This window comes from Ambystoma mexicanum, chromosome 2q, assembly GCF_040938575.1.
Source record: "Ambystoma mexicanum isolate Mex_15411 chromosome 2q, UKY_AmexF1_1, whole genome shotgun sequence".
In the NCBI taxonomy this organism is placed as follows: domain Eukaryota; kingdom Metazoa; phylum Chordata; class Amphibia; order Caudata; family Ambystomatidae; genus Ambystoma; species Ambystoma mexicanum.
Window position 1 is genome coordinate 431,182,740 of NC_090924.1, and position 23,062 is coordinate 431,205,801.

The following is a 23,062-nucleotide window of genomic DNA, read 5'->3' on the forward strand; positions in this document are numbered from 1 at the left end:
TCTGGTACCCATGTGTTGGCCTCTTTGACTGCCAGCTCCTCTCGCTTTACTGAAGGACGAGTAATAGCGAAAGGAACTACCCCTCCACTGCTGTCCCCTAGGACGAAAAGGCGGAGGTTGGCAAGGCTCTCGTCAGCCTTGCTGCCAAAAAGGTGTTCACCGTCAAAGGGCATGTTGAGGAGCCGGGACTGCACATCAGGAGCAAACCCCGACTTCCGCAACCACGCAAACCTGCATATCACGGTGCTCGCCGCCATGGACCTACTGACGCATTCAGCTAAGTCCAAACCCGACTGAACGGACTCACACATGGTATCCTTACCATCCTGGATCATAGCAAGGAAACCATCCCGTTCGTCCCCTTCGGGAATATGTTCAGCCGCTAACGCAACACAGTTCCACAGAGTGTGTGTGAAACGAGACAAGGCACAAATGGAGTTGGCCGCCTGAAGCGCCATACCACCAGACGAAAACACTTTCTTCGCCCAGCCATCAAAACGTTTGTCATCCCTATCAGGAGGGATGGTAGGGTACGACGCCTGCTTTGCTGGGGCCGTGGCCACCTGCACCACCAAACTCTCTGGAGTGGGGTGCCTGGTCAAGTAGCAGGGGTCGCTACTGGCTGGATGGTATTTTCGCGACAAGGATCTGCCCACCGCCGGGAGACTCTCCGGAGCAGTCCAAGCCGCCGCCACCCTTCTCTGTAAAGCCATATGGAACGGCAGTGCCGGGTCAGTTGGGGGACCAACATCAAGGATGTCCGTTAGATCATCCTGCACAAACTCCCCTCTGGGAGCAGACCATCCCAAGTACTCAGAAACCCTAGCCATAAGGCGCCGGTACGAGGAATCGGCATGAGAGCCAGGCTCAGGCCTACAAAACTCCACCTCCGGAGAGGTGTCCAGTCCACTGGCATCATGCAGTGACTGCCTCAAATCGTCAAACTGACTGTGGCCCGAGACAATTTCATCTGGAACCTGACTAGGAACCAGGCCATCAGAATCCTCATCCGCCTCTGAAATATAATCCAGGTGGTGAAAAGAAGGCACCCGAGAGTGCTTGCTCTTAACCAGAGCCTTCCTAGGGGGTTCCCCCGTGCCACGGGGTACCTCCGACACGAAAGGCGTCGATGGCGTCGAGCGAATCGGCGCCGGCGTCGAGAGAACAGGCATCGGCGCCGAGAGGATCGGCGTCGACGTTGAGGAAATCGGCGTCGACGTCAGATGCAGCGCCGCCAGCATCGGCAGCGTCGACACAGCCCTCGAAGCCGGAGCCCCGAGCGTGTCCTTCGACGACCTGAGCGTCGACCGCTTCGACGACTTCCTCAGAGCCGGAGCCTCGAGAAAGCCTGTCGTCGCCCTCGACGCCTGAGACGTCGATGTCTTCCTCAAAGACCTCACAGGTGCACACGGTCTCGAACGCGTCGAGGACCGGGACCTGGAACGGGTACGTCGAGAACGAGTCTCCTTGTCCGAACGGGACCTCTCCCGTGACTCGTGCCGACCACTCTTGCGAGCGGTGTCTCTCGACGTCTCGCGACCGACCCCACTCGGGGGCGCGGACGGCTTAGTACCCTGCGACTCGAGAATCGCCAGCATTTTCTTCCCGAAGGAAGCCCATTCCTCCGGCGTCGCACGGCTGGTGGGGTAAGCGACGTGCCGGGCAGAGTCCTCCGAAGAGGACCTGGAAGACGACCGGTGTCAGTGCTTCCGAGAATGCCTCGAAGAGGCTGAGGAGTGGCGAGACCGACTCCTAGAAGGAGACCCACGAGACTTCCGACGATGACTCGGAGAGTCACCTCTCGAATCATCCGTCGAAAGCCCCGCAGACTTCGACTTCTGGGGCTTGGACACCTGACCTACCGACAACAACTTCTTACGGTCGCGTAAGGCTTTGGACGTGAGCGACTGGCAGTCGATACAGTCATCCGTGTCGTGGGCCTCCCCGAGGCACCAGAGGGAGGCGTTGTGCGAGTCCGTCACCGACATCTTGGACCCACACTCCCCCGCACTTCTTGAAGCCCGGACGCGGGGTTGAAGACGAAGTAGAAGACATCTTCACACGAAGGATTTTCACAAAACGAACAGGTTCGAAGAACCGAGAAGAACAGAACTCCAAAGAGTCGAGGCGTTAACAGAGATTCACGAAGCAACACGTTCGCGGAAAAAACGGAACCGAGGCTACGGGCGTCGTGCGTCCTACTTATCACATCGGATGACGTCAGAGGAGGTCCTCGACGACGGCGCATCAACGTCATCGACACAGGCGCCGAAAAAAGTTTCCGAAGCAGCACAGCTGTGGTGATTACATGTCATAGATATGGAATAAGTCGGCGGACCCAATCCCCTCGAAAGCACCATACTGCTAACCATGGTCACACTACCTAGAAAGAAAAATTGAGTTACATAGCGATCATGACTAGCTTCCCTGCACCCTATACTAAGCCGCACAACAGTTCAAATACTCCTAGGGACAGCAAACTGCGGTATATTGCAATTCAAAATAGCCCTACCTGTAATTGCACTAGTATGTGCAATGCTGACCTACACACATCCACCAATAACACACAACTTGCAGCAAAACCAAGCCTCAAATAATATGACAATATCAAAACACCACCTGCAAATTTCCGCAAATTGTACCAATGGTTCATACATCCAGATAGGTGCAGGCCTAGCACGCCTACTATGCCCTAGACACCACTCACTACCATGCCCCACGGCTTCCTATCCAAGATACCAGCATTTACTACAATAACATCTGCCACCCACACCTCTATTACGTCCATGCCCATTCTAGGCACTTCCCGCTTCATTCGGCTATCCAACAGAACACACATATCACACCCTTGTACTAGACTCATGCCAAATGCCCAAAGAAATTGCAGACTACACTCCCGTTCTACCAAACTATCTAGCTCTCACCACTCACCCAGAACCACTCCTAGCCCACAAATCTTCGATGCACAAAATATTCATAATAAAAGTGCCCAGAAACAGACTAAACACAAAACTAAACTCCTAACCCTCCAGCGCAACACCCCATGTTCAACCCCACATACCCCACCACCTCACTCACCATCCAACAAGCCATTACCTAATGCTAAACTGCTAATAGGGCCCCTACTAAACGCCAGATCCCTAGGCTCACACGCCATCAACATCCATGACCTCATTCTTGAACACAAACTAGACTTCATTGCCATAACTGAAACTTGGTTCCATACAGCCTCAGGCCCACTCCCATCACTAGCTTTACCTCCTGAATACTCCATTCTCAGAGCAGACCGACAAGAAACCACTCTTTAAAACCTCACTTAAATTCAGAGAATGTTAAACAGAAATATTACTAGGCTACGAACTCCTAACGCTAAAATTAGCCACAGATCCGAAAACCACTATTAACTTTCTCATAGCGTATAGAACTCCAAGTATCACGAATAACCCGGACATTGAATTGCCATGCTCATCTCCCCTTGATCAAACTTAACACTAAATCCAGCCTACTAGGTGATATCATCCTGGGATACAATGACCAAACAGACCCCAAAGCCACAGCTTTCATCAATGCATTCCTAGAAATGTAATTCAAACAAATTGTTAACGCCCCAACTCATGTTAAAGGATGAATCCTCGGTTGGATCTTAACATTAAATACCATGGTCCATCTAAAAGACATTATGGAACTACCTTGGACTGATCACTCACTAATCACATTCGACATCACCACTACAAATGAACCCTTGCCTCTCACCCCACCCATGCTACCTACCATGATGAGAAACTCTAAGAAACTGACCTCAGAAAACCTAATGCCTCGGCTAAACAAATTACTAAATACTAACCCGCCGCCCATGCTGAACCCAGAAGTCATCCCTTCACATTATCACAATTGCCTACAGTCAGCAATTGATGAAATAGCACCCCTCAGAGCTAAACGGCCTAAACTCAAGCCTAGTAATACCTGGTTCAATGATGACCTCATTGAACTCAGGAGAAAAAAAAAAGAGATCTAGAACATCTGGCTAGAAAAAAAACCAACACTGAACTCAAAAAAGAACTCAAAATTTTCGCTAAAACTTACAAAACTGAAGTTTACTCTCAGAAAGCTAATTCACTCAATACATGCATCACAAATGCGTCCTCCAACAGAAAGGAACTATTTGCCATTATTAAGGAACTGGAAACACCTATTCATCCGCCCAGTACAGTAGTAGTAAAAAAAAGAATGGTGTTCCACTATCCAAGATAAATTGAAGCCCAAAAGAAAATATTCGGTCCCCTCGCCGAGATAACTACATCATCACCCATAGCTAGCATACCAGATTTCCACTTTACACTAGTAACTACAGTTCCAAGTACAAAAAACGATAGCCGCACTTAAACCCTCTAATTGTAAAGGGGACAACTTTCCTGCAAAACTAATCAAGGACTGTGCGCCATCCTTAGCACCCATTATTACTCACTTCATAAATGCCTCCTTCATTACAAAAACCATCCCACCCAGCATTAAGGAAGCATGGGTCACCCCTCTCCTCAAAAAACCCTCACTAGATGCCACCATCCCCACATATTATAGACCCATCACCACAGTACCCTTCCTTCTAAAAATTATAGATAAAATTGCTTACACCCAAGTCCAAGCCCACCTAGAAGATAACAAATTATTAGGTGTGAGACAATCAGGCTTCCGCCCTAGTCACAGTACCGAAACAGCGCTGCTGGATCTAAAAAACCAAATGGACGCAGTCAGGAAATCACGAAACCCGTGTATTCTGCTCCTACTTGATCTGTCCGCAGCGTTTGAATTAGTAGATCACAGCAAACTATGCCAAACCCTTGAAAACAACTTTCATTTCTCCAAGGAAGCGACCGCCTGGATCAAATCCTTTTGTTTCAGACCGCACCTCAAGATTAGCCATAGGAGATACAGCAGCTGACCCCATCTCAGTCCCCCTAGGCGTCCCCCAAGGATCTTGCCTTTCCCCCACGCTATACAACGCCTATAACAAACTTCTCTTAGCAGAACTAAACGTAATGGGAGTAATTTACACAAATTTTGCCGATGATACACAAATACTTATCCCCATTTCAGGCAGCTTAGAACAGGACACTATCTGTGTGAATAAAATATACGACATCATCCAAAACTGGATTATGCCTAAATGGAGAAAAAACTGAGATCCTCATAGTAGGCTCGCCTGCCCATCTAACCAAGCTTCACCCACTTTACACTTCCATAGTCATCAACAAAACACCCATCCCAATCTCCAATCAAGTAAAAACCCTAGGAGTCTATTTAGACTCAAGTCTCACCATGTGCAAGCACATCAGCGCCCTTGCCTCAACCACAGCCTATACCACCAAACTTATCACACTAAGGCACCCCTTCCTCACACAACAAAACTGCATCACACTAGCAAGAGCTCTTATCTTAACTAAATTAGACTACTGTAACATACTCCTTCTAGGCACCTTGAAAAAATACATCAACAAAATGCAGTTACTCCAGAACAAAGCAATAAGATCAGCCCTAGGCATAAGCAAAAGGGGCCATATATCACACGACAGGAGAGAGGCACATTGGCGTCCCATCCAAGCCAGGAAACTCCACAAAACACTCACAGTCACTCATAAATGTGTCACAGGCAATGCCCCAATCTACCTCAACAACTGTGTAAACCGCAAACTTACAGCCAGATATCTCAGATCCAATGCAAACGTACAGCTACATGTCCTACGCTTTAACAACGCAAGAACAGGCAGCTCTAGCTTCACTGTTTCAGCCCCTAGAATTTGGAATTCACTCCCGGGCAACATCAGTAAAGAACCCACACTGAATACTTTTTAGAAACTTCTCAAAACCTGGCTCTTTAATAAATACTGAGCACCATGGTCCCCCTCTTAATATAACCATGCATAACTGTCGTAAATATTGTAAATAACTCTTGTAACCATTGTATGTGTAGCACCTAAGATTAAGTATTCGTATCATTTTTACATGCAACCAGCAAGTCAAGCTCTCCCTGTAACTATTCCGTGATACCTTTGGGTTTGGGCGTACAACAAATGCAATAAATACATTTAAAAAAAAACATACGGCTAAAGGTCATGGCAGTTCATCCGTATTCAGCACTGCATTCAGTGGCAGTTTTGGTTTAGCCATTTGCTGAGCCTGAATCTGCAATGGTAAAGTTCGTATGTCTTTTTTCAAGAGAAATGGATGCGATGAAGCTGGTAGAGGAGACCTCTTATGAAGGCAAGAATCCTCTCGGTCCTGCTCAAGAAAGGATGGCGTGCCTTTGTTGGTCTCCTTAGGAGGCAGGTGGTCCGTCGTATCCCTTTTCTTAAAGATTTTGAAAAAGTTGTTGTCTTTTGATTTGTCTGTTGGGGGTACCATTGACTTTGCGCTGTAAGGATGATGCAGATTTCTCCATGTTTGGAGCGAGATCAAATTCCAATATATCTACATCTGTTAGTTTGAGGCACTTATGAATTGTGGCTCCCTTTCCAGTCTTGTTAATAAGAATTCAGAATACAGTTTTGTGGGGGTCAAGAGGCAGTAAAAGGTGTGGGTTTGCACCCGATTTCCTTGTGGGTTCTAGTAATTTGCATGGTACATTTTATTTTGCTTTCAAGGCTTCAGATAAGTCCTCGCTCTCTAATCCCGTCTCCGAGTCTTTCTGCCAAGTGCCAGCGTCTTTTAGATGCGCCTCTCCAGGATCCCCAGTAAATGGTTAGGCACTCGCTGCGCTGGTCAATTTCTGGTTCTCGGCAAGTATTTGCAAAGAATTTGTCAAGTGCTTTGCTTGGTGCCGCGTTATAGGAGCATCAAGTGCTGCCATCAATTGTTGAATCTTAAGAGCTTGCCAACTTGTCAAGTTAAATGTGAATAGTTCCAATTAGAGTGTAGATTAAAAAAATGTAGCTCGCCAGTGCAGCAGAGTCTGTACTTCAGTACTTTCTATAGTGTATAATGTCATGTGCAGTCTGGTGCAGGTCCTCGAGACAGAAACAAAAGGAAAAGGAAAAGACAAGTGTATCTCGGTTACCTTTGATATACAAAAATGTATCCGACGCACAGACCAAGTTCTTTTGACTCTACGGGCCTCACAGTAACTGGCAATGCCGTCTGAATTCGGGAGCCCAGGGAACACACAGAATACTCTCTCGACACACTCTGCAACGCTCTGCGTCCGGGAGTGATTTTTACAAGGGTGTGTCGCACCCTGATGGTAGAAAGCAAAAGCAGACTTTCCACAGCAAAAGGTCTGGCGCAGGGACACAGAAGGATGTAGGTTCATCCTTTCTCGTAGCTTCTGGCAGGTCTCACCTACCGATTTTCCTTAAGGGCATTTCTTGCATTGCATGAGGTATAGAACATTGGATGATCTTCAGCTGTATGTCCCTTGTATCTATTGTTTGGTTCTACGGGGTTATGATGTCTGAGTCGAATTACATCCGGTTCATGTATCTCTCCTCATAACACTGTTGTATACTAATATGGGGTTGGTGTTGAAATTGGTCTTTGTTTGGTGTCTTGTGGTTACCTTTTGAAGGTCTATCTTGTAAGCGCCTTCCTGCATGTGTATACTTCTTGATGCTGTATGTGGCTCGTGAGTGTGTTGGGGTCACTCTGTACAATGTACCCTTCAACGTGCTCTGGACTTGCGCAGCACCATATTTCGTATTGGTGGTAATCTGTGTTTGCAGAGCATATTTTAAATTGTGGCTTTTCTCAGTAGCCAATCCCCTATTAATGTTTTGGGGTGGAAAGCTCTGACCCCAGGTTTATTTGCTTATTTAACCAGAACATTTAAGTGCCTTCAGAATCTCTTGTTGTGGAAATGACCCTATGGGTCTTGGGCACAATTGTTTTTAGCACACCAAATGACTTCAGCATCGGCCTTTCATAGCTTCTGTGGAGTTGAGGCCAACTTTGTGGGAGCCATATGGGAACCTCATGTGTGGACCCAATGCACCTCAAGCTTCAATACCATTTAAGTCTCCAGCTCCTCTTCTATCGGCACATGCTGCCCAGCGATTCTCCTGGTGACTTCACTGCATTAGCCTTAAAGCCTCTGCAGGCCTGGCATCTGCTCGCCTTACCGTCGCCTGGGTGTTCTCTTCCGCATGCTTAAGTCTATGACTGTACTAATGTCTGAAAAAACAATCTGTAGAACTTGAGACAGGAGGGAGCCTTGTTGGTATCATTGACACATGTCATATTACAAAGATGGCCTGGCGACACCTAATTAATTATGAGACGGTGTTAGCACAGTTTTTCTAAATCCAACTAAGGGCTTAATAAAACCATACATCTGAGGCAGTACATACGCTCCACTCTTAGTATAAGGCTGTACCACCTAAGGATGTGGTAGCATGGACAGAGCAGACAGGCTTTTTTAGAGGGAGAGAGGGCTTTAGCTTGGTAGAAAGAAACTGTAGCATGCATATGGTTCTAAGAAACACTGAAACACTATGCATTGAAACTATAAAGAGTTTATTCAAATACAAGTAGACCAAGGTAATTCTTGGATAAATAAGTAGTATAACATCAAGTAAACCCAATCATAAAAAACAACTCAATACCTATGGTATGTAAACCAAGGTATAACCTTATTTAGAGGAGCAAGAAGCAAGGCAAAGTGAGTCAAACCTAAGGTTATACATTTAGGATAGTAAAATAATGTTCTTGGGGAATACTACCAGGTTAGATATACTTTTAGAATACAATCAGTATTTCAAGAGTACCCCCCCAGGCAGTGCATGACTGGGCCAAAGGACTCATTAACAATACCCCGCCCAGGCAGTGCATGACTGAGCCAAAGGACCCATTAATAACCCCCCTCACCCCCCAGGCAGTGCATGACTGGACCAAAGGACCCATTAACAACCCCCCCGCCCCCCCCCCCCCCCCAAGGCAGTGCATGACTGGGCCAAAGGACCCATTAACAACCCCTCCCCCCAGGCAGTGCATGACTGGGCCAAAGGACCCATTAACAACCCCCCCGCCCCACCAAGCAGTGCATGACTGGTCCAATGGACCCATTAACAACCCCCCCCCCCACCCAGGAAGTGCATGACTGGGCCAAAGTACCCATCATGAGCCATATGGTGACCAATATCACTACAATGCATTTCCGCCAACAAGCAGATTCATGTAAATGCCACTATTAAATGATCAACCTTATGATGCATGTGATGCACCCATCAGGCACCATCACATAACTAATTGCATGCCCTCTGTGTCCCCACAGCTGTATCAAGTGACAGTGATACTGCACAACAGCCCAGGCAATCAGCTCCGGCACGGGTCCAAGCCAGCGCATCTCTGCCCCCAGTAGCAACTGCAACACATGTGCCGGCCACCATCACCAACACCCCCACCGTCTCCACACTGCCGGATGCAACACAGGTGCCACGGACACCCATCATGCCCACCTAACCCACCACAGAAAGCAGCTGCACTGCAGAGGAGGCAGCATGTAGTGACAACAGTGCCCCGGCAGTGCAGTCTGATACAGGGCCACAGGGGGAGATGCCCACACTGGATGACTTGGAATACCCCTTCAATGGCAGAGCTAAATCCCGCATGCAGCGGATGGAGGAGCAGCAGGCTACCCTGACCCAGCTGGTGGAGAGGCAGCTCGAGGAATCTAGGCTGCAGAGGGAGTGCTACAGCACATCAGTACGTCGCCTCTCAAGGTCCATTGGACGCTTTGCCAGCACTATAGTCACCCTGGCACGCCATGTGCGGGAGGGCAATGACAACACCTCCAGGCTCATTGAGTCCATGTTGATTGGCCAACAGGCAACTCTTGCACATATGCCACCTATTCCTGATTCTGTGCCATCCAATACCACCAACCAATCCAGCTCCACCACTGCCAGTCCACGGAGGCGCTCGAGTCGGCTAACAGGGCTCTCGGGCAAGGATGCACAAGCACAGAAGTGCACACGGAATTGATGGAATGTGTGTCGGGCACTGCAGGACACATGTGGACTTGAAGGGTGTGAGGGGTGGGTATGTTTGGATGGTGGGGGAAGTAAATTAGGGGGTTTGAATATTGGGGCCTGGTTGGGGGTGGGTACGTTTGGGTGGTGGGGGAGGTCAATTAGGGGGTTTGAATATTGGGGCCTGGTTGGGGGTGGGTACGTTTGGGTGGTGGGTGGGCATGGTTGTACAGCTTCCCCAACCATTGCACCTCCTTCCCTGTTGTTAATTCATCAATATATCATAATTTCAAAAAAACATACATGAGTGGACATCCATCATTTCATTTGCAGTACGACAATTCATTTTTTGGCATCACCATATCCATGCAATGCTGTGAATGTGCTGTCTCTCAAAAGTAAATGTGAATCAGTTCATCCCGTGCTCGTTGTCCATCTAGTGGACCCCCAGGAGGAGGTTGTGCCATCCCATCCCCATCTCCATCATCTGTGTCTGGGGGCATTAGAATGTTCCTGCGCAGGCACAGATTGTGCAGCATAGCACAAACTAGCGTGATTTTACCCGACTTCACTGGGCTGTACAGCAGTGATCCGCCAGATCTGCTTAAACAGCGCAACCAGGCCTTCAGCAGTCCGAATGTCCTCTCAATCATGCCACGTGTGCGGACATGTGCCCTGTTGTACGCCTCTTCATGCCTGTTCCTTGGCCTCCGTACAGGCGTCATCATCCATGGTGTGAGTGCATATCCAGCATCACCTACATGGGATGTAGATGGGGGGGGGGACATGTCAGTATTTGTGGTATCATGTCTTCATCAGATGCAGTGCAATCTTGTGTCATTGTTCATTCATGCATATGTGGCATGCAGTGGTTGGATCGATGGGTGGTTATTTTCTTTGGCCATCGTAAAGGACGTTGGCAGCTGGACATTGACCAACACATTGGTGTGCATGTGTACTCTGCCCTGCGGGTGACATTGGCTTGTGAGTATGGCATTGTGCAGTGATGTGCACACATGGCAGAGTAACTCCACCGCGATGAAGTAGTCGATGCAGGCCGTCTCATATACAGGCATCATGTGCATTGGGAGGGCAGTGTTGCATATTGTGGGTGGGTGTTTGCAGTGGCTCCAGGTGTACGGGACAGTGATAGTATCGGCTGTGTGTGTCATGTGGCAGGGTGTGTACGGGTACACTGTCGTAACCTGTCATGTGTTGCTTTGTGATGTTTAGGTTCCGCTGTCTATTCAGTTGATCGCCGGGGGGGTGATGCATATGCAGTCACAGCACACTCACATTGCTCATTGCCCTGGACACACACACACACACACACACACACACCACTTCCACAGGGTCAGTGCATTGGCAGCTGTACTCACCCAATAGCCATGTGCTTTGTCCGGCATACCGTTTCATGTACCGTGGCAATGTGGAATTCCGCAGTACCATTGAGTCATGGGTTGAGCCTGGGAAATGTGCGCAGCAATGTGTTATCAGTTGCGTGGCATCACATACCATCTGTACATTCAGTGAGTGGTTCTGTTTCCTTTTGCGGAACACCATCTCAATTGCACGTGGCATGCCTGCTATGGCATGGAAGGCCAACTTGGGTACGGGGTAAGGCTATCTGTTCCAACACATGGAGCAACAGGGCATCCAGTACCTGTACCAGGGTTTTGGAGAAACAGGGTTGTGATAGGCCGTGCAGCTCATCAACTGTGTGTTGATAGGTGCCGGTGCCAAGGAAATGCAGAACAGACACAAACTTCAGGAGGGAGGGATGGCGGTGGGGGTGTCTATGTGGCTGCTGATGTCGTCCTCTATCATGGCGGTGATGTACAGGATTCACGGTCCAGCCGGTATAGTGTAAGGATCTGTCCTGGGGTAAGGTTCCAGGGTGAGGCCCTGATGCGTGGTATTGCAAGCTGCCTGCGGGGTGGTGCCGGCTGGACAATGGGGTTTGCCATAGGTACAGGGTTAGCTGGTTGCCGCCTGCGCCTCTTACGCCTCTGCACCATTACTGCCATCATGTGCAGTGCTGCTTGTTGGTTGAGTAGGCCCAGTCCCAATGTTACTAGAGCTACTAGTTACCACACTATCTTCTGCTACTAGTTACCACACTATCTTCTTTAGCAAATAAGCACTTTACAGCTCTCATACTTTCAAGGCAGAATCCTTTTCTTATCCAGTCCACCTCTACTCTATTGCTTGAGTTCTCTCAGAGGCAGAAGAGGGACCGTAGTAGTCAAGGTGGCAGCTCTAGGCAAGTTGAGATAGGGTTCAGTTGCAGGAAAGTCAAAGTTCCATAGCAGATGATCTTAAACAATTAAGTATTCACTTTCAGAGTTAGTTAAAGTGTTTTGGGACTTCACAGATGGCTCCCTATATGTGTTCCAGCATTAGGCCAGGATAAGTGTTATGGCCAAACTCCAAACCACATGAATCACCCACTCAGCCTCACAGTATGCACAGAAGACCTAAGGTAAGTAATACCCAAGCCCACACAGTACCTTAGGAGAAAAGAAGAGCTTTTGGGTGGATTCCTTCAGTATGCACAGGACCTGATCCCTGGTTCTTTGGTCTGGAGACGAAAGAACTGGACACTGGATGGCAACCTGCAGCAGTAGTCAGAGGAGGTTTCCAGCAAAGGTTTCTTCATGGATTCTCGCGGCTCAGTCGATTTGGCGCCTTTGTACAGCAGTCCGATTAAGAACGAATATCGCAGTTGGATTCTCTTCACTCTTGCTGTCCTGCACTCCAGTGAAAGGACTTAATGGATTCCAATGGTGTCTCTGGTGATCCAGCTGGAGTCCGCCAAAGTTTCGGACAGATTCGGACTTCGGAAGACCATGAACCGCACTCAGGCTCGAGGTCCCAGGGTATTGGGGTATTGCAGCCCAGCAAGGACGCAGCACGTCGTGGGATGGATTAAAATGTAGGTCTTCTTGAGACTAGTGGATCTCACCAGCCTCCGGGAAGGAGTCGTCACATTCGGGACCCCCGAGGTCCATTGGAAGGAAGGGTTGCATCAGGCTCCGGTTACACAGCAGGCTCTCTGTTCGATGGAAATCGCTACAGATGTCTTTTCTTCATCTTCCTCTTCAGTTTTAGCTCCAGTGGTCGACTTGTCAGCAGCTTCCAGGTTCGGAGTATTTATCAGGAACTACAGCACAACTTCTGCAATCTCTCCCTGCAGTTTACAGAAAGGGGCGGTCTGGCTGTCAAATACGGGCAGCCAGCCCCCGTTGAGACTGGGTTCCTTTCAGGCAAGGTGAAAGACCAAGGGCTGTAGAGTTTTGGACTCCTACCTAGCTTCCTGCTTTGTCAGACACTCTGCAGCATGTCTTCCCGCCGAAAACAAAACATCCACTGAGGTCGTTCCCACCTAGAATGGCAGGGGAAGACCTCAGAAACTACAAGCAAAGGAGAAATGGCAAAAAAGTAAGGAGCTCACCATTTTAGCAAAATGGTGGCCCTTCTGTGCATTGCCGAGGTTGATTTATTTAACAGCCTGCGAGCAATACTTCTAAAAAGTCAGTAAGGTAAAACAACTGCCACCAGTCATTCAAGTAAACTTGCAATTGTAACAAACATGCTGCAATGTAAAGGGAGACGAAAAATCCCTCTTTACCCCTTGGGATCAGTATTTCACACAAGTACATTAAAGAGAAATTAACAGGGAAGCCCAAAGGGGCAACCCATCCTAAGTACAAAAGTTATAGGAAATTATAATTCCAACCATAGACCATGGAGAGACACAAAAAAAGACACCCATAAAAAGAGTGAAAGACTGTAGGTGAGAGGCGAAAAAGATTCCCACTCACCTAGGGACAAAGTCCAATAAAAAAGTTCTGGGGTTGACAGAGGTCAGGAAGATGTATCACAAATACGAAAATCTTACCTAACAGACAGCAGCCTACACATACCACAAGAACCGAAAATGGATTTACAGGTTGGAAAAATAATATATTCAATTTATGGGAAAGATATGTTGAGAGACAGAGTACGCTAGACACACAGACAATACAGCCCACTTGCCTATGGCGATCCATTGCCCCATCAATGCACATTTGCCCACTTTATGCCCAGTGCTCATTTTATGGCAGGGATGGCACAAGCAATACAAATCCAGGTGATTCTGAAAAATATGTTTTAACAACCCATCACTCATATTGAGAAAAGCCTGAAAAAGAAAAAAAAAACATTACCTCATAACAGACTAGACAGACCCAGTTTTCCTCTGTGCTGCCACAGTCTTGACAAGCTTCCTTCACATTGAGACCACACGCAGGCACTGGTTGTATTGATTCCAAGTGTGGGCACCAGGATAGTGGTATAACGGCATGCAACATAGCCTATAAAAGACATAAGAAAAGGCCTTGAGCGCCTTGCTTTTTGCACACTAAACCACCCTACCAAATATAATATTCAGAAGGATTATAATGCTAACAGGCCTGTGCTACAAATCAACTATCATAGTATTTCAGTACAGTAATGGACAGGGAACAAGTTACTTACCTGTAACTGTTGTTCTCCAGCATGGGTCTGGCATGGATTCACATGCTCATGAATATTCCCCGTCGTCAGGCTGGGAATCCTCGGTAAAGAAAAAACCAGTATCAGTTTCGTTTCTGATCTGTCTTTCGTAGTAATAACCAATCACTGGTCTCTGCGTCATACTGACCACAGCCAATGACTGCCCTCTACCTAAGCACCTCCTCCGGCAGCCATCTTCAGATTTGGAAGCACGTGAAGTGGCAGTATGACCAAGTGAAGAGCCGCAGAGGGGTAGGCGGGAGGGTTCGCATGTGAATCCATGCCAGACCCATGCTGGAGAACAACAGTTACAGGTAAGTAACTTGTTCCTTCTCCAGCATGGGGTCTGGCATGGATTCACATGCTCATGAATAAAGAATACATAGCAGTACACACATGCAAAACCACGGGAGGTGGCAAAGGCTCAACATTAAGCATCACATTAACTCAACATTAAGCATCTTACCTCCTCACCAGGCTCACCTCAGGCGAACAGGTTGCGCAGCACTGCTTGGCCGACCCTGGACTCCTCCCTGGAATCCCGGTCGACGCAGTAGAATTTCGTGAAGGTGTGCGTCGACCTCCACGTAGCAGCCCTGCATATGTCCAGCAGGGGCACACCAGATAGGAACGCCGTGGTAGCTGCGATCGCTCTGGTGGAATGGGCTCTCGGACGGCCAGGCAGCGGTCGGTTTGCCAACCGGTGACAGTACATGATACAGCCGGAGAGCCATCTGGAGATGGAAGCCTTCGAGAGAGCCTTCCCCTGATTGACAGGTCCAAAGTTCACAAAGAGTTGTGACGTCTTCCGAAAACCCTTCGTGCGGTCCACGTAGAACTTCAGCGCTCTAGCTACATCCAGCGAGTGCAAAGTCCTCTCAGCCGGCGACGAAGGCGACGGGAAGAACACAGGTAACACCAAGGGTTCGTTGAGATGGAAGTCCGACGGTACCTTGGGCATGAAGGAGGGGTGCTCCTGAGCACTACCCTCGTGTCGTGGAAAGTCAAGTACGGGGCCTTGCAGGAAAGGGCCTGGATCTCTCCCACTCGTCGTGCGGAGGTGATGGCCACGAGAAAAGCTGTTTTCCACGATAGAAACTTCAACGGGGCCGAGTGCAGAGGCTCGAACGGAGGTCCCATGAGCTTGGTCAGCACCACGTTGAGCTCCCACGCCGGGGCCGGAGCCTTCACCGGCGGGAACGATCTGAACAGTCCCTTCATGAACTCTTTCACCAGACGATGAGACCACAAGGACGTCCGGCCCGTGGTTCTGGTGTATCTGGAGATCGCAGCAAGATGAATCTTGATGGACGCGTGTGCCAGACCAGCTTTGGCCAGCGTCAGCAGGTACGGCAGTACTTGGGGAGCCGTAATCCGTAGAGGGTTAATCTTCTGTGCGTGGCACCAGACAGAGAACCTCTTCCATTTGTGTCCGTAGCATTTAAGAGTCGAGGACGCCCTGGCCTTTGCAAGAACCTCTCTGCAATCGGCCGGTATGTCGTATCCTCCAAACTCTAGCGCTGCAGGAGCCAGGCCTGCAAGTTCAGCGACTTCGGGTCGTGGTGGAGGATGGCGCCTCCTTCCCTGGAGAGTAGATCCGCGTCCGCCGGCAGCTTGATCGGCGGGGACGCTGACAAGTCCAGAAGGTCCGGGAACCATATCTGCCTCGGCCACGCAGGTGCGACGAGGATCATCCTGCACCGTGACCTCTTGAGCTGGTTGACGAGCCGGATTAGCAGAGGCAAGGGAGGGAACGCGTAGAGGAACAGGCCCTCCCAGGGGAACGAGAAAGCATCGCCCATGCTCCTCGTCTGGGGAAACCTGCTGGCGAACCTCCGGCACTTGGTGTTCGTCGCCGTCGCGAACAGGTCGATCTGGGGTGTGCCCCACCGTCGGAAGAGGCGATCCACCAGATCCTGCCGTAGTTCCCACTCGTGGCACGAGCGCAGCTCCCTGCTGAGTGAGTCGGCGATGGTGTTTTTTATCCCTGCCAGATGAAACGGCACCAGAAGAATCCCTTGGGCGCCGCCCAATGCCACAGGTCCTGCGCCTCCTTGGACAGCGCTGGGGACCTGGTTCCGCCCTGTTTCCTGATGTAAAACATGGTGGTGGTGTTGTCGGTGAAGATCCTCACCACCTTGCCCTTGAGGGACGGGAGGAAGGACCTGAGGGCCCAAAACACTGCACGGAGCTCCAGGACGTTGATATGCAGGGACTTCTCCGTCGGGAGCCAGAGTCCCCTTGCGTGCAGATTTTCGGTGTGCGCTCCCCACCCTTCTAGGGAGGCATCCGTGGTCACAGTCACCTGGTGGGCTGGGGTCTGGAAGTCCATGCCCGCCGTCAGATGCGCGCGGGTGCCCCACCACCGTATCGCTCGTCGGAAACTCTCGTCGAGCTTGATCCTTTCCTCGAAGCTGCCCGTCGTCTGGATCCAGCGCGCATCCAGGAATTCTTGCAACGGGCGCATCCGGAGCCTGCACATGGGAATGAGGTAGATGCAGGAAGACATCATCCCGAGGAGGGACTTGATGGACCTCACTTTGGCCGCGTCGGCCACCAACTGTGACTGAAGGGGTACCTTTGACTGTGTTCCCTCCGTACCCACGTTCTCCTCACCTGGGCTTTCCGAGTCGATGGTATCTTGCAGGCCTCGACGTGCCAGGTAGTCTCTCTCTTTCCTCTGGTGCGAGGGCTTGTCACGGAGAGAAGCCACTGTGGCCGCTGGGTGTGAACAGCGGCACAGCGACCCCCTCTCCGGAATCAAACCAGAAAAAGCAGGGAAAAACCCACTAGGGGAAAAAACCCTGATAGGAGGTGCCAAGACTGTTCTCAGAAGGCCAGCAGTCCACCGATGAAGAGGAGGAAGCGAAGGATCACCAAACGCTGAAAAACGTCCACTGTAGCGGTCGACCTGGAGAGAGGCGAGGGAAACAGCAGCTGGGAGGTCCGGACTGAAGGTAGAAGTCTTCCGAGAGGCACTGCGGAGGAACACGGGAGCACGGGAGAGAAAACCCCGCGATGACCAGACTCAAGAGCTAGGTGAGAGGACGAGAGGGAGAGAGAGAGAGAGAGAGAGAGAGAGAGAGAGAGAGAGAGAGAGAGAGAGAGAGAGAGAGAGAGAGAGAGAGAGAGAGAGAGAGAGAGAGAGCACGGCAGACGCCGCCTAAAGGGGGTCGGCGGATGGCAAAGGGAAACAAAGTATGGAGGTTACTGGTGACTGGACACCTATGAGAAGTAACCGCGTGGGGGTAAATATTAACCCCTAGTAGAATCCAAAGCGAGGTGCAGAGGAAGAGCGAAGGACCCAGAAACGAAGTAAACAACGAAGAGGGGTTGCAACGCAATGACCTGCCGGGAGGCAGGGATTTTATACTCCCGGCAGCGTTGCGTCTCGCGTTAGGAGCTGCGGCCATAAACACAAAAAAGGGACTAAAGCAACCTTCCCCCATGACCTCTCAAACTCCAACGCGGAAGTAAACGCCAGTCACGGCGATGGCCGCGACTGCGAGTGACAGTATGCCCCCCCCTAGAGTGCAACCGCCCAGGCCTACCTGGGTGCAAGCGATGGAACTTTGCCAACAGTTGAGGGGCATGTACATGGGAAGCTGGCTCCCAGGAATCCTCCGACCTTGGGAAACCCTTCCATGACAGGAGGTATTCCAACCGACCATGAAGGAATCTGGAATCACGAATGGCGGAAACTTCGTATTCCTCCTGGTCGGTTGTAGTGACAGGTAGTTTCCGGCGGAGAGACCGGTGATTGGGATCTGAATAGTAAGGTTTAAGAAGAGAGGCGTGAAAAACAGGGTGTATGCGTCTGAGAGACGGAGAGAGTTGTAGGCGATAGGCAACTGGATTGACCTTGGAGAGGATGGGAAAAGGTCCCAAGAAACGAGGAGATAGTTTAGAAGGCCTTGTCCATCTGGGAAGGAATCTGGTGGACAACCACACTTTGTCCCCCGGTTTCCATGAAGGTGTATCCCTGCGGTGTTTATCGGCCTCGGTCTTATTCCGCCGTCTGCAATCCGCCAAACTCGTTAATGCACTGTCCCTGGCCTCCTTGAGATTACTTAACACCTCTTCTGCAGTGGGAGAGTTGGAGTAACTGGGTACCTCGGGCATTAGATAACGCGGGTGAACGCCATAGGTACAATAAAAAGGTGATAGGCCAGTGGCACTGTGCTTGGAGTTGTTGTACACGAATTCCGCCGTAGGGAGTAGAGAAACCCAATTATCTTGGCACTGGGAAATAAAACATCGCAAGTACTGCTCCAAAGTTGCGTTGAGTCGCTCCGTTTGGCCGTTTGTCTGGGGGTGAAACCCTGAGGATAGGGCCCTTTCCATCCCCAATCGAGTACATAAAGCCGTCCAGAATTTGGATATGTACTGGCTTCCTCGATCGGATATCATCTTGTCGGGGAGGCCATGATGCTTAAAGATATCTCGGGCAAAGGTTTCTGCCATTTTGGTGGCCGAAGGGAGTCCTGGAAGAGGAGAGAAATGGGCTAGCTTGCTTAGAGAGTCCACTGTCACCATGATACATGTGCATGACTCGGAGTCGGGAAGCTCCACTATGAAGTCCGTGGAGATGAGACCCCACGGGCGAGTCGGCATCTCTGCTTGGGTAAGAAGTCCTAGGGGCTTCCCGGAAGCATATTTGACACTGGCACAAGTAGGGCAGGTCTTTACGTAGTTAAACACGTCTCTCCTGATGTTGGGCCACTGGAACGATCTCGAGATGAGTTCCAACGTACCATTCCCGCTTCGGTGTCCACCTAGACGTGAGTCGTGACACCATTTAAGGATTTTCCGGCGCAGTGACCCCTCAGGAATATACCACTTCTTCTTGTAGAAGACCCAGCCGTCTTTGATTTGGAAAGGAGAATCAACGGAAAAAGAGAACTGGGGAGCCTCTTGCGCAACGGCAGCCTTGACCTCCTGAAGGAAAGAACTCACTGTGGCTAAGATCCGATTTCTGTGGAATAACGGCTCAGACTTGACCGCTACCGTTTCCAAGTGGGAATCTTTGCGAGACAAAGCGTCAGCCAGACGGTTGAGAGACCCAGGGATGTACGTGATCTGGAAGTCGTACTGCGAAAACAGGTAGGCCCATCTAGCTTGTCTGGAGTTAGAACATTCCATGTCCTGTAAAGCCTTGAGGTTTTTGTGGTCAGTGCGAATGAGAAACCGATGACGGGCACCCATGAGAAGGTGCCTCCATTCCTCACAAGCCAATTTCATCGCCAACAATTCTTTCTCCAAAACCGAGTAGTTGAGCTGGCTGGGAGAAAGAGTCTTAGAGAGATAGGCGACCGGATGCTCCACCTTGTTGAAAGACTGAAGCAACACTGCTCCTACAGCGATAGCGGAGGCGTCCGTCTCCAGAATAAATGGAAGAGTTTGGTTTGGATGCTGCAGAATCGGGGCAGAGCAGAAGAGGGTTTTTAGATGACAGAAACTTCTTTCTGCTTCAGTAGACCAGGAAAAAGGATAGGCCGTCTTCTTGAGTAGGCGGGTGATGGGAAACACCACCTCTGAAAAGTTCGGAATGAATCTTCGGTAGTAATTTGAAAGACCCAAGAACCTCTGAACCTCCCGGACAGAGGTCGGGGCCGGCCAGCCAAGAATCACTTGCATCTTGTCAGGATCCATGGCGATCCCTTCTTCTGATAGCACGTATCCCAGATAATGTACCGAAGGTACCGCGAAGCTGCACTTCTCCTCTTTGACCAGAAGATGGTTTTCCTTAAGACGCTCCAAAACTCGTCGTACTTGTGCTATGTGTTCTCTCATATTAGGGGAAAAAACCAAGATATCATCTAAATAGATGATGACCGAGATGGAAAGCATGTCGGAGAACATCCGGTCCATGAACCTCTGAAATACCGCAGGGGCGTTCACCAAGCCAAACGGCATTACCTTGTATTCATATAGGCCCAGAGGAGTACGAAACGCAGTTTTCCATTCGTCACCCTTGGCTATCCGCAACAAATGGTAAGCGTTTCGTAGGTCCAGTTTGGTAAAGATTCGAGCACCTTGCACTGCCTCAATAATATCCGTGATTAGGGGCATCGGATACCTGTCACGGACTGTCACTGTATTTAGACCCCTGTAGTCGATGCAAGGTCTAAGATCGGTGGAATCTCTTTTCTTTATAAAAAACAAAGGGGCTCCTGCTGGAGACTTGGAAGGTTGTATGAGACCATTCTCCATGTTGGTATCCAAGTATTTCTGAAGCACTTGTCTCTCGGTCTGAGTGAGGGCGAACATCCTTCCGAATGGCACCAAGGCATGGGGCTCCAGGTCGATAGTGCAGTCCTCTGGCCGATGGGGTGGAAGTCTGGCATGGAGGCACTCCTGAAAAACGTCTGAAAAATCTGAGCAGAAATAGGGTAAAGCATGGATACCTACATGATTATTGGGAAACACCTTGACTGGCTGAAGATCAGCCCGACCTTCCAGAGAACAACAGTTAGTAGCGCAATATGGGGAACTGAAGCTTATTTGGTTCTCGGTCCAATTAATCAGAGGATTGTGTCGTCGGAGCCAGGTAATGCCCAAGATGATGGGAAAATGAGCCGCTCTGATAATATCAAAACTCAGGACTTCCTTATGTTGGTTGATCGTCAAAGTGAGTTCCTCAGTGGTATGGGTGATAGGACCTGAGGACAAAGGCGAGCCGTCTACTCCTTCCACCTTCTGACCTTCTGCCCGGGGAATTCGACGGAGGCCCACCTTGTCAGCCCACACGGTGTCAACAAAGTTCCCTGCCGCGCCACAGTCCAACAGAGCCAGTGTCTCCTCCTGATGGTTTCCGAGGTTGAGTTGTACTGGAATGACCATTAGCCTGGAATCTTCCTTAGACTCGGAAGAGGTCACTGACAGAGAAACATAGGGACGATGGAGATTTCTTAAAGACCCTCGGTCGTTTGTCCCTACTAACGCCGAGGGTAGTCGTTTCCCGACCTCTTGTTTGACAGTTCTGTGCAGTCTCTGAGAAAATGCTGCTCTGATCCGCAGTAGGCACACAGTCCTTTCTCTCTTCTGCGACGTCTTTCAGCAGCGGACAAGGGCGCCCTGGTAGCACCGATCTGCATAGGTTCTTCCGTAATGATGTTAGTAGAGCGACCAGGGAGAACGGGTACAGAGGGGTCTGAGTTATGGCCAGGAGTCCTTTGCTTACGACGTTCAACTCGTCTCTCCTGAAGGCGATACTCGATGTGAAGAGCAGCAGAAAGTAGATCTGTGAAAGTAGGAGAACGAGGAGACCTGGCTAGCTCGTCTTTAATTTCTTCCTTCAGTCCTCTTCTGAAAATGGCATACTGGGCTGTCTCGGGCCATCCGGCCCCGGCTGCTAATGTCTTGAAAGAGGAGATGTATGATAACACGTCTAGCGAGCCTTGCCTGACATCCAACAGGTCTTCGCAGGCTGTAAAGGAGAGCTCTGGTCGTTCGAAGGTGTGCTTGAGAAGATTCTGAAACCCCGGATAGTCCTGCAGAATGGCGTTTCCGCTAGTCACCAGAGGGGTGGCCCAGGAAAGAGCGTTTCCCGTCATGTTGGTTATTAGGAAACCCACCCGGGCCTGATCTGTAGCAAAGGTACGGGGTCTGAACGTAAAGTGAACCAGGCATGCTTCGAGAAACTCCTTTACCTTCTTTGGGGAGCCATCAAATTTCCCCGAGGACAGTGCCATGGGTGGCAATTCCGAGGGAGTAGGTTCCCTAGCCGCAACCATCTGTTTAAGCAAAGCGTTCTCAGTCTTGACCCCTTGTAGCTCTTGGGACATCGCTTGGAATGCCTTCCAGAGCTCTTGGACTTGTTCGTCAGCTGACATCGTGATACTCTTTGGCGTTGCAATCTGTGACTGAAGGGGTACCTTTGACTGTGTTCCCTCCGTACCCACGTTCTCCTCACCTGGGCTTTCCGAGTCGATGGTATCTTGCAGGCCTCGACGTGCCAGGTAGTCTCTCTCTTTCCTCTGGTGCGAGGGCTTGTCACGGAGAGAAGCCACTGTGGCCGCTGGGTGTGAACAGCGGCACAGCGACCCCCTCTCCGGAATCAAACCAGAAAAAGCAGGGAAAAACCCACTAGGGGAAAAAACCCTGATAGGAGGTGCCAAGACTGTTCTCAGAAGGCCAGCAGTCCACCGATGAAGAGGAGGAAGCGAAGGATCACCAAACGCTGAAAAACGTCCACTGTAGCGGTCGACCTGGAGAGAGGCGAGGGAAACAGCAGCTGGGAGGTCCGGACTGAAGGTAGAAGTCTTCCGAGAGGCACTGCGGAGGAACACGGGAGCACGGGAGAGAAAACCCCGCGATGACCAGACTCAAGAGCTAGGTGAGAGGACGAGAGGGAGAGAGAGAGAGAGAGAGAGAGAGAGAGAGAGAGAGAGAGAGAGAGAGAGAGAGAGAGAGAGAGAGAGAGAGAGAGAGAGAGAGAGAGAGAGCACGGCAGACGCCGCCTAAAGGGGGTCGGCGGATGGCAAAGGGAAACAAAGTATGGAGGTTACTGGTGACTGGACACCTATGAGAAGTAACCGCGTGGGGGTAAATATTAACCCCTAGTAGAA

General features: G+C 50.1%; 1 protein-coding gene across 1 annotated transcript in view; it reads right to left on the bottom strand.

The window, feature by feature from the left end:
• HDAC6 (histone deacetylase 6) overlaps positions 1-23,062 on the bottom strand; it is a 1,945,770-nt gene that overhangs the window by 195,924 nt on the left and 1,726,784 nt on the right. The window contains exon 27 of the mRNA XM_069647471.1: positions 14,165-14,311. Within this exon, the coding sequence (XP_069503572.1) occupies positions 14,165-14,311 (147 nt within the window). The remainder of the gene's footprint in view (positions 1-14,164; positions 14,312-23,062) is intronic.